Source organism: Lytechinus pictus, chromosome 14 (assembly GCF_037042905.1).
Source record: "Lytechinus pictus isolate F3 Inbred chromosome 14, Lp3.0, whole genome shotgun sequence".
Classification (NCBI taxonomy): domain Eukaryota; kingdom Metazoa; phylum Echinodermata; class Echinoidea; order Temnopleuroida; family Toxopneustidae; genus Lytechinus; species Lytechinus pictus.
The window spans coordinates 9867059-9878818 of NC_087258.1; the positions used below are offsets into that span (position 1 = coordinate 9867059).

The window sequence follows — 11760 nt, forward strand, 5'->3', positions numbered from 1 at the left end:
TTGTCAAGGCTTGTGCAAAAAATAGAAATACAAAGAAGAGGAATGAGAGAAAAGTTGAATATGTTGAATGGTAGAAAATAAACTATCATAGAATTGAATGAAGAATTGCGTGAAAAAAAGAAAGCAATCACTGATCTTGAGAAGAAAATATTCCTGCTAAAAAAATGTGAGAAAAGACAATGAGTTACAAAGACATAGGCAACAGAACCAAAGTTTTTGGAAAGGGAGTCAGTCGAAAATGAATAACGTTACTTTTGTGGGTTACACTTTATAGTAGGGCTAGCAGATCACGCGGGACAAAGAAAGACGGGAAATGGCGAAGCAGATTTCAAAAGAGATTGAAGAAGAAAAGAAGAGGCGTGAAGCGGAAATAAGTGTGAACGCAACCACATCAGATTCGGAGAGCAAAGGCAATAGTGGGGGAGATGTAGAGAGCGATGAAGTGGAAAGCAAGAACAAATAGCAAAAAAGAGAAGAGGAGGCTGAGGAGCAAAAGGTGCCATCCCTCAGAATGCTAGTGCGCCACCCATCTACTGAAGACCAATTTGGGGTGACATGTATCGTCAAGAAGCCCATCCTGGGAATCACAATGCTGAAATGCGTATCCATTACCACGGAGACTTTTATAAATGTTCGGGGACAAAGCGTGCTGCATGAAAAGAGATCAGCAAGTTCTACCCGCACGACGAGATGTCTGATTCTGAATAATTAAAAAATAATACGTTGTATTCACTTGAAAAGTGGATGCATTAATTATGCAGACAGTCATTCTGAGGATGAAGAAAAAATTAAATGGAAAAAAAAGAAAAAAAGAAAGATGAATGCAGTGTGAGAATGTTCAAGGCATATGCCAAAACTAGAAACACAAAGACGAGGAATGAGAGAATGATGAATATGTTGAATGTTAGAAAAGAAAAGAAAAAGAAAATTGTTTAGTCGTGGGGGCAAAAGTAGGGTAGGAGGTACAGCTGAAAAATGCTTGATACAATGAAGACAGTTATAGAGGATGTGTGTTCAGCTATTGGTGATGGTAGTAAAGTAAATAATGTAGTTAAAAGATTAAAATACAATCAGTGATAGACATATTGTGCAGAAAAAATTAAATGAACTTGCCAACAGTTGTGAGAGAATGGGTATATTTAACGGATTTGGAAAGGGAGTCACTGTCCAAAATGAATAATGTTACTTTAGTGGGTTACACTTTATAGTAGGGCTAGCAGATCATGTGGGACAAAGAAAGACGGGAAATGGCGAGCGAGGCGGATTTCAAAAGAGATTAAAGAAGAAAAGAAGAGGCGTGAAGCGGAAATTAGTGTGAACGCAACCACATCAGATTCAGAGAGGGAAGGCAATAGTGGGGGAGATGTAGAGAGCGATGAAGTAGAAAGCAAGAACGAAGATAGCAGCGAAAGTGAAGAGGAGGCTGAGGAGCAAAAGGTGCCATCCCTCAGGATGCTAGTGCGCCACCCATCTACTGAAAACCAATTTGAGGTGACATGTTTTGTCAAGAAGCCCAGCCTGGGAAACACAATGCTGAAATGCGTATCCATTACCCAGAGACTTTTATAAATGTTCGGGGACAAAGCGTGCTGCACAAAAGAAAGATCAGCAAGTTCTACCCGCACGACGAGATGTCTGATTCTGAATAATTCAAAAATAATATGTTGTATTCACTTGAAAAGTGGATGAATTAATTATGCAGACAGTCATTCTGAGGATGAAGAAAAAAATAAATGGAAAAATAGAAGAAAAAATAGATGAATGCAGTGTGAGAATGTTCAAGGCATATGCCAAAACTAGAAACACAAAGACAAGGAATGAGAGAATGATGAATATGTTGAATGTTAGAAAAGAAAAGAAAAAAGAAAATTGTTTCGTCTTGGGGGCAAGAGCAGGGTAGGAGGTACAGCTGAAAAATGCTCGATACAATGAAGACAGTTATAGAGGATGTGTGTTCAGCTATTGGTGATGGTAGTAAAGTAAATAATGTAGTTAAAAAATCAAAAATACAATCAGTGATAGACATATTGTGCAGAAAAAAATCAATGAACTTCTGCAAAACTACAGGCGAGAGATCTTGCCAACAGTTGTGAGAGAATGGGTATATTTAACGGATTTGGAAAGGGAGTCACTGTCGAAAATGAATAATATTACTATTGTGGGTTACACTTTATAGTAGGGCTGTCAGATCACGCGGGACAAAGAAAGACGGGAAATGGCGAAGCGGATTTCAAAAGAGATTGAAGAAGAAAAGAAGAGGGGTGAAGTGGAAATTAGTGTGAACGCAACCACATCAGATTCAGAGAGCAAAGGCAATAGTGGGGGAGATGTAGAGAGCGATGAAGTGGAAAGCAAGAACGAAGATAGCAGCGAAAGAGAAGAGGAGGCTGAGGAGCAAAAGGTGCCATCCCTCAGAATGCTAGTGCGCCACCCATCTACTGAAGACCAAATTGGGGTGACATGTTTTGTCAAGAAGCCCAGCCTGGGAATCACAATGCTGAAATGCGTATCCATTACCACAGAGACTTTTATAAATGTTCGGGGAAAAAGCGTGCTGCACAAAAGAAAGATCAGCAAGTTTTACCCGCATGACGAGATGTCTGATTCTGAATAATTCAAAAATAATGTTGTTTTCACTTTTGATATTTGTTAATATTTGGACTCTTTATATATGTATATATATTACAGAATAAGAATGTATAATATATTCCTTCGCCGAGAACAGCAAATTTTGAAAGGCGGGGTAATGTGACGGTCCCCCCCTTTAAAAAAAGAATCTTATTATGAACGATGCTGTTATGAAATGTTATTATTTATTGTATGATGATTATGTAAAGATGTCATGTTGAGTCGCCACCCTGTTATTGTGAACTGAAGAATTGGTATAGTAGAGCGGATAAGCCGAACAATTGTGCAAATTATGACTAAAGCATGAAACTTTCACAAGTAGTAGTATAAGCCATTACATTTATTTTAAAGATGGGAGGTAAATTTTTTAATGCCATTTTCGGTCGTTGCCATGGCAACGGATAAATTTCTTTAAAAAACTGTGTATTCCCCTCTTAATGGTAAATAAACATGGTATGGATGACCAAGATAATAATTTTTAGCGTCCAGTTGAATACATACATGTATGAAATTTAGAGTTTTTCAAGATTACCGAGATCGTTCCAATTCGGTCCGTTGCCATGGTAACAGCTCATTTTCCCCAAGAAACGTACAAATTTTGATTAAAAATCTTTGTAGAATCTGATTTATCTTTAATTTCCCCTGATTTTACGGTGCTAAACGTCGATATGTTGTTTGCCAAATGTAAAATAACATCTTAGGTCATTGCCATGGCAACCAAATAACATCTAATTTACGCAAATAACATGGTTGACAGGACAATGGACAGGTGAAAAATATGATAAAAATCAACTTTATTTTATACATGCTTAATTTTTGACCAACTCATTCATTGAACAAAAATTACAGTAAATTTACTGCATGAGTTCATTAGAAAGAATAAAATTTATGTTGCCTTGGTAATACTTTTATTGAATATGAAATATCAATGTTGCAAATGACCCGTTGCCATGGCAACAGCTTATTTTCCCCCAAAATGGTAAGAATATTGATAAAAATGTAGAATATGATCGTCATTCCATTTCCATTTTGCCATGGCAACGGCCGAAAATGGCATAAAAAAATTTACCTCCCATCTTTAAAATAAATGTTATGGCATATACTAATACTTGTGAAAGTTTCATGCTTTAGTCATAATTTGCACAATTGTTGTGATTTTTGGAGCTAATCCGCTCTACTAGTATTATATTTCTCAGTTATAATGTATTCCAGGGAAGCTGGCTGATTGTTAAGTAAGCAAGTTTCAGGAATCATCCTCTTATACGTCCCGTGATAGATAGGGTTGGAATTGATTGTGACGTCATAGTGGTATTGACCCTTGGTCGGCAGACTATGAGTGACGCACATACATTGTGACGTCATAGTGGTTCGCGCTTGGGCGGGAAATATTTGACCAATCAGGAGACAGGATTTTGGGGTATAAATAGGGGGCGGGAGTCACTTGTTCCAGACGGAAGGTGGAGGTCATCCCTGTTTGTGAACAATTTTTTTCTTCTCAATTTCACTTCTAGAACTTTCATCTCACTGTAAGTACTCATTTATCATGATTATTTATGATTATATATCATGATTTATCATGAATGCAGTGTGACGATGTTCAAGGCATATGCCAAAAATAGAAACACAAAGAAGAGGAATGAGAGAATGTTGAATGGTAGAAAAGAAAAGAAAAAGAAAATTGTTTCGTCTTGGGGGGAAGAGCAGGGTAGGAGGTACAGCTGAAGAATTGTTCGATACAATGAAGACGGTTATAGAGGATGTGTGTTCAGTTATTGGTGATGGTAATAAAGTAAATAAGGTAGTTAAACAAATAAAAAATACAATCAGTGATAGACATATTGTGCAGAAAAAATTCAACGAACTTCTGCAAAAATACAGGCGAGAGATCTTGCCAACAGTTGTGAGAGAATGGGTATATTTAACGGATTTGGAAAGGGAGTCACTGTCGAAAATGAATAGTATTACTTTTGTGGGTTACACTTTAAAGAGAGGCTAGCAGATCAGGCGGGACAAACAAAGTATGGGAAGATATGGTATATAACAGAGAACACATAGGGGCGCAGAAGGTTGGAGTGGCATCAAAAGGGGGAGAAGGTGGAGTAGTTAGATAAATAAGAACGGTGTATAAATCAGGGCAAAACGTTAGTTCCACAAGAACCCTTCAAGGGTAACAGGTGCAACATGTTATTTCATAATGGAGGGGTGTTCATTATTTAAGACATGATTTGAAGAATTTTTTTGCTCACCAAAGGGAAGAAACCTTTCACTTAAAGCAGGTAGAATTTCAATTTCATTTTATTTTCCCAGCATGTTTGTCCCATTGAAGACACCGTTAGAAAAAAAAATTTGTATCAAAATCCAAAACCCGAGTGATTAGTATAAGCCAGTACTACTAAGGCAAAAGAAGAGAAGACAAGTTGTAAATATTGTAGGGGTGGTATTGGTGAATAGAATTGAATGAAGAATTGCGTGAAAAAAAGAAAGCAATCACTGATCTTGAGAAGAAAATATTCCTGCTCAAAAAATGTGAGAAAAGACAACGAGTTACAAAGACGTAGGCAACAGAACCAAAGTTTTGGAAAGGGAGTCAGTCGAAAATGAATGTTACTATTGTGGGTTACACTTTATAGTAGGGCGAGCAGATCACACGGGACAAAGAAAGACGATCGAAGCGGATTCTCAAAGAGATTGAAGAAGAATAGAAGAGGCGTGAAGCGGAAATTAGTGTGAACGCAACCACATCAGATTCAGAGAGCGAAGGCAATAGTGGGGGAGATGTAGAGAGCAATGAAGGGGAAAGCAAGAACGAAGATAGCAGCGAAAAAGAAGAGGAGGCTGAGGAGCAAAAGGTGCCATCCCTCAGGATGCTAGTGCGCCACCCATCTACTGAAGACCAATTTGGGGTGACATGTTTTGTCAAGAAACCCAGCCTGGGAAACACAATGCTGAAATGCGTATCCATTACCACTGAGACTTTTATAAATGTTTGGGGACAAAGAGTGCTGCATGAAAGAAAGATCAGCAAGTTCTACCCAACATGACAAGATATCTGATTCTGAATAATTCAAAAATAATATGTTGTTTTCACTTTTGATATTTGTAAATATTTGGACTCTTTATATATGTATATATATTACAGAATAAGAATGTATGATATATTCCTTCGCCGAGGACAGCTAATTTTGAAAGGCGGGGGAAATGTGACGGTTCCCCCTCTTAAAAAAATCTTATTATGAACGATGCTGTTATGAAATGTTATTATTTATTGTATGATGATTATGTAAAGATGTCATGTTGAGTCGCCACCCTGTTATTGTGAACTGAAGAATTGGTACTTGCCTCTGATATTTCTCAGTTATAATGTATTCCAGGGAAGCTGGCTGATTTTTAAAGTAAGCAAGTTTCTGGAATCATCCTCTTATACACCCCGTGATAGATAGGGTTGGAATTGATTGTAAAGTCATGGTGGTATTGACCCTTGGTTGGCAGAATATGAGTGACGCGCATACATTGTGACGTCATAGTGGTTCGCGCTTGGGTGGGGCATTTTTGACTAATCAGGAGACAGGATTTTGGGGTATAAATAGGGGGCGGGAGGCACAGCTTGTTCCAGACGGAAGGTGGAGGCCATCCCCATTTGTGAACAATTTTTTTCTTCTCAATTTCACTTCTAGAACTTTCATCTCACTGTAAGTGCTCATTTATCATGATTATTTATGATTATATATCATGATCTATCATGAATGCAGTGTGAGGATGTTCAAGGCATATGCCAAAAATAAAAACACAAAGAAGAGGAATGAGAGAATGTTGAATGTTAGAAAAAAAAAAGAAAAAGAAAGAAAGTTGTTTTGTCTTAAGGGAAGAGCAGGGTAGGAGGTACAGCTGAAGAAATGCTTGATACAGTGAAGACAGTTATAGAGGATGTGTGTTCAGTTTTTTGGTGATGGTACATGTAGTAAAGTAAATAATGTAGTCAAAAGATCAAAAATACAATCAGTGATAGACATAGTGTACAGAAAAAATTCAACGAACTTCTGCAAAACTACAGGCGAGAGATCTTGCCAACAGTTGTGTGAAAATGGGAATATTTAACGGATTTGGAAAGGGAGTCACTGTCAAAAATGAATAATATTACTTTTGTGGGTTACACTTTAGAGTAGGGCTAGCAGATCAGGCGGGACAAACAAAGTATGGGAAGATATGGTATTTAAGAGAGAACACGTAGGGGCGCAGAAGGTTGGAGTGGCCTCAAAAGGGGGAGAAGGTGGTGTAGTTAGATAATAAGAACAGTGTATAAATCAGGGGCAAAACGTTGGTTCCACGAGAACCCTTCAAGGGTAACAGGTGCAACACGTTATTACATAATGGAGGGGGTGTTTATTATTTAAGACATGATTTGAAGGATTTTTTGCACACCAAAAGGAAGAAACCTTTCACTTAAAGCAGGTAGAATTTCAATTTCATTTTATTTTCCCAGCATGTTTGTCCCATTGAAGACACCGTTAGAAAAAAAATTCTTATCAAAATCCAAAACCCAAGTGATAAGCCAGTACTACTAAGGCAAAAGAAGAGAAGACAAGTTGTAAATATTGTAGGGGTGGTATTGGTGAATAGAATTGAATGAAGAATTGCGTGAAAAAAAGAAAGCAATCACTGATCTTGAGAAGAAAATATTCCTGCTAAAAAAATATGAGAAAAGACAACGAGTTACAAAGACGTAGGCAACAGAACCAAAGTTTTTGGAAAGGGAGTCAGTCGAAAAGGAATTACGTTACTTTTGTGGGTTACACTTTATAGTAGGGCTAGCAGATCAGACGGGACAAAGAAAGACAGGAAATGGCGAAGCGAATTTCAAAAGAGATTGAAGAAGAAATGAAGAAGCGTGAAGCGAAAATTAGTGTGAACGCAACGACACCAGATTCAGAGAGCGAAGGCAATAGTGTGGGAGATGTAGAGAGCGATGAAGTAGAAAGCAAGAACAAAGATAGCAGCGAAAGTGAAGAGGAGGCTGAGGAGCCAAAGGTGCCATCCCTCAGGATGCTAGTGCGCCACCCATCTACTGAAGACCAATTTGGGGTGACATGTTTTATCGAGAAGCCCAGCCTGGGAAACACAATGCTGAAATGCGTATCCATTACCACTGAGACTTTTATAAATGTTCGGGGACAAAGCGTGCTGCACGAAAGAAAGATCAGCAAGTTCTACCCGCACGACGAGATGTCTGATTCTGAATAATTCAAAAATAATATGTTGTTTTCACTTTTGATATTTGTACTCTTTATATGCATTTATATTACAGAATAAGAATGTATAATATATTCCTTCGCTGAGGACAGCAAATTTTGAAAGGCGGGGGTAATGTGACGGTCCCCCCCCTTAAAAAAAAAAATCTTATTATGAACGATGCTGTTATGAAATATTATTTATTGTATGATGATTATGTAAAGATGTCATGTTGAGTCATCACCCTGTTATTGTGAACTGAAGAATTGGTATTATATTTCTCAGTTATAATGTATTCCAGGGAAGCTGGCTGATTGTTAAAGTAAGCAAGTTTCTGGAATCATCCTCTTATACGTCCCGTGATAGATAGGTATTTGGACTCTTTATATATGTATTTTTATTACAGAATAAGAATGTATAATATTGTAACCACCAATCAGAATAGCCATCTCACTGCAAAAGAGTATTTGCATCATATCCTGAATTGAATTACCATTTAAGAAGGGTACATCATATGACTTGCCTTATTCGCTGTGAGAGATGTAATTATGAGACAGACAGACAGACGAGAGACTATGAGGCAACATTATAAACAACACCACAGAGCACATGTTAAGGAAGTAGACACACTACGATCCAGCCTAACATCGCCTAAGGAAAAGATGGAAGAGCGGAATCGACAGGAAAGAATTGAGAAGAGGAGAAAGGAGATCGAAGAAGAGAAGGAGGAAGAGAGGAACAGACAAGTGCACCTACACCTCTAGGACTCCTTGCTTTGAGAATAAGTGTCAACTTCAATATTATTTGCTGATAAAAGATATATTTTTGTTAGTATGTATTCTTGTTAAGCTAAAGAATGACTTTTATATAAATAAATATTTTGTATGAGTGAATATAACAAGCAACCTTTCAATCGCCTAATCAGAACAATTTAACATTGTTTCTTTACAGGCAACTGAGGAAAGAAAAGGCGAAAATTGGTTTACGGTACGGAAAGAGGCAGGGTGTCATTTTAGTCAGGAAATAGAAATTGTGAATTTGAAATAGATCCAAACCATAGATCCAAACCATTCCATTTGGGTGGGAACCATTTTGCTGTGGTAAAAAAAGTCAGGGATGTCCCCTACATAAACATTAGGGAATATTACAAATTGAAGGGCACCAACAGAATTCTTCTGGGAAAACGGGGAATCAATTTGATGGCAGAAAATTGGTGGAAGTTGATTCAGGCAAAGTTTGATATTAGTAAAACTGTAAGAGACTGACCTATCTGCCAGGGGAATGAGAAACACACTTGTGTTCCAAGGCTTTCCAGAGGGTGCTGAGAACAAGAATTGTGAAAATTTGATCCAGTCATTTGCCAAGTCACATTTGCAGATTGAAGCTGAAGTAATCATCGAAAGGGCACATCGCAGCGGAAGCACCTCATCACCTCGACCTCGAAGGGAACGAATCAGAATAACCTGCCTCTGGTCTGTCACCTCAAACACCAATGATTATCAACATACCCGATGGGACAACCCTCGCCCTCTTCACCTGAACCAGTGACGCACATGGTGATCGATGGGAACGAATCAGAATTACCTGCCTCTGGTCTGTCACCTCAAACACCAATGATTATCAACATACCTGATGGAACAACCCTCGCCCTCTTCACCCGAACCAGTGACGCACATGGTGATCGATGGGAACGAATCAGAATTACCTGCCTCTGGTCTGTCACCTCAAACACCAATGATTATCAACATACCCGATGATTCCTCACCACCAGCCCTAATAAGCAAATATGGGCAGCTGTATTGGATGTGAGAGAGGCAGGACATGTTTTGCTGGTGCCTATGAATTCAAAGTTTTTTAAAGATTTTTTTAACCACTGTTGACGTTCACACTCTTGAAATCTTGGAGAGCAAATCATGGTTCAGGTGGATTTTTGAAATTGCTCTCCTCAAGGGTACTTGAGGGTGGGTCAGAGACACGATTCTCGGCTTGGTTCTCAGCGCTCCTCTGGACTTGATGAGTCGGCTAAAAATTGTCTTCTGTACATTGATTCAACTCTGAACTGGAGAGATCTGAGCTCCTTCAAACTGGTATTGTATTATCATTTTATCATCAAACTTAGTTATTTGCTGAATTTCGAACATTGTCTCTGCCCTGAAGTCATCAATCCATCTTACTGCTTGGAAACTTATGTGCGCTATCAACCTGTGAAATGAAATAGACAAGGTACGCACCAGATCGACTAGATGGCTCTCATCTTTGTGACGTAACAATGACCACCGACCGTTGCGAAGCCCTTCATGATGAGATGGAAATCAAATTAAAAGGCCCTCCTAAGAAAGATGGCACCAGTATGCTGCCAGTGCCAGAAGGTGATATTGTGGCTAAGGTTCTCCTGGCTGTCCAGCCTCTCATAGTGGATTCTGTTACAAAGGCTGTGATGGCAGCCATATCATCGATGGTGGAAGAGCTGAAGTAGAGCTTTAAGACCAGCAGGGCCGGATCGCCATGGAAGGAGGAGGTCAACCGGCTGGAGCAATACGGTCAACACGACAACATTCGTGTCTTTGAAGCGAAAGAGCAAAATAAAATGAATTCAGTGGAAGGGCAACAAGAAAACAAAAGAGTTTTAAACTCTGTCAAAAGTTGGGCCATACTGTAATCGCTTGGGCATTTATGAAGGAGATGTACAGGCTGTGTTATGTGGGGAGTACGAAAGAGAGAAAATGGGGTGGGAGAGCCTCGCAAACGGAGCTGTGATCAAATTATTCTTGTGGGGAAGGAAACAAGATTTGACTACTGTACGATTTAAAATACTATTAGAGGGTTTTTTATGTTGACACGACTCTCGACTCCAACCAATCTTGGTACAAAAAGATAAGGAGTTTGTATGATAGTGTACGAAGGGACAAGAAAGGTTTGAAAAACATGAAGGTATAATGGATGATTTGTTGTATTTGTGAGAAAAGAAATGAAAAAAGTAAACAGATAAAAATATGTAAGAATAGAATTCAGGAAGAACGTTTCAGGTGTGTGCCGTCAGTGCAGACGAAGCTCTGTTCGGCCTCGACAGAGAAGGGGATTGAAAGTGGATGCATTAATTATGCAGAAACTTGTTTTGAGGATGAAGGAAAAACATGGAAAAGTAGAAGAAAAACTAGATGAATGCCGTGTGAGACTTGTTCAAGGCATATGCCAAAAATAGAAACACAAAGAAGAGGAATGAGAGAATGTTGAATATGTTGAATGTTAGAAAAGAAAAGAAAATTGTTTCGTCTTGGGGGCAAGAGCAGGGTAGGAGGTACAGCTGAAGAATTGCTCGATACAATGAAGACAGTTATAGAGGATTTGTCTTCAGTTATTGGTGATGGTGGTAAAGTAAATAATGTAGTTAAAAGATCAAAAATACAATCAGTGATAGACATATCGTGCAGAAAAAATTTAATGAACTTCTACAAAACTACAGGCGAGAGATCTTGCCAAAAGTTGTGAGAGAATGGGTATATTTAACGAATTTAGAAAGGGATTCACGGTCGAAAATGAATATTACTTTTGTGGGTTACACTTTATAGTAGGGCTGTCAGATCAGGCGGGACAAACAAATTATGGGAAGATATGGTATTTAACAGAGAACACGGAGGTGCGCAGAAGGTTGGAGTGGCATCAAAAGGGGAGAAGGTGGAGTAGTTAGATAAATAAGAACGGTGTATAAATCAAGGGGCGAAATGTTAGTTCCACGAGAACCCTTCAAGGGTAACAGGTTCAACATGTTATTTCATGATGGAGGGGTGTTTATTATTTAAGACATGATTTGAAGGAATTTTTTGAACACCAAAAGGAAGAAACCTTTCACTTAAAGCAGGTAGAATTTCAATTTAATTTTATTTTCCCAGCATAATTGTCCCATTG

At 38.6% G+C, this 11760-nt stretch overlaps 2 protein-coding genes across 2 annotated transcripts; both read left to right on the forward strand.

The window, feature by feature from the left end:
- The first annotated feature begins 313 nt into the window (after positions 1-313).
- On the forward strand, positions 314-6912 carry LOC135156716 (sodium/potassium/calcium exchanger 1-like). The gene is made up of 4 exons (XM_064109747.1): positions 314-462; positions 1209-1491; positions 2180-2422; positions 6787-6912. Exons 1-4 carry the CDS (start codon positions 314-316, stop codon positions 6910-6912), a joined length of 801 nt encoding a protein of 266 aa, XP_063965817.1.
- A 555-nt stretch (positions 6913-7467) lies between these two features.
- On the forward strand, positions 7468-8618 carry LOC135156717 (chromo domain-containing protein cec-1-like). Its single transcript, XM_064109748.1, has 2 exons — positions 7468-7707; positions 8412-8618. Exons 1-2 carry the CDS (start codon positions 7468-7470, stop codon positions 8616-8618), a joined length of 447 nt encoding a protein of 148 aa, XP_063965818.1.
- The last annotated feature ends 3142 nt before the right edge of the window (positions 8619-11760 follow it).

Excerpts from the sequence above, each read along its gene's own strand:
- LOC135156716 (XM_064109747.1), top strand. The coding sequence starts at position 314 with ATGGCGAAGCAGATTTCAAAAGAGATTGAAGAAGAAAAGAAGAGGCGT. Across the intron at positions 1,492-2,179 it reads CTACTGAAAACCAATTTGAG|GGCTGTCAGATCACGCGGGA; the intron begins GTGACATGTTTT and ends ACTTTATAGTAG. Across the intron at positions 2,423-6,786 it reads TGCCATCCCTCAGAATGCTA|AGTAGGGCTAGCAGATCAGG; the intron begins GTGCGCCACCCA and ends GTTACACTTTAG.
- LOC135156717 (XM_064109748.1), top strand. The coding sequence starts at position 7,468 with ATGGCGAAGCGAATTTCAAAAGAGATTGAAGAAGAAATGAAGAAGCGT. Across the intron at positions 7,708-8,411 it reads CTACTGAAGACCAATTTGGG|ACAGACAGACGAGAGACTAT; the intron begins GTGACATGTTTT and ends ATTATGAGACAG.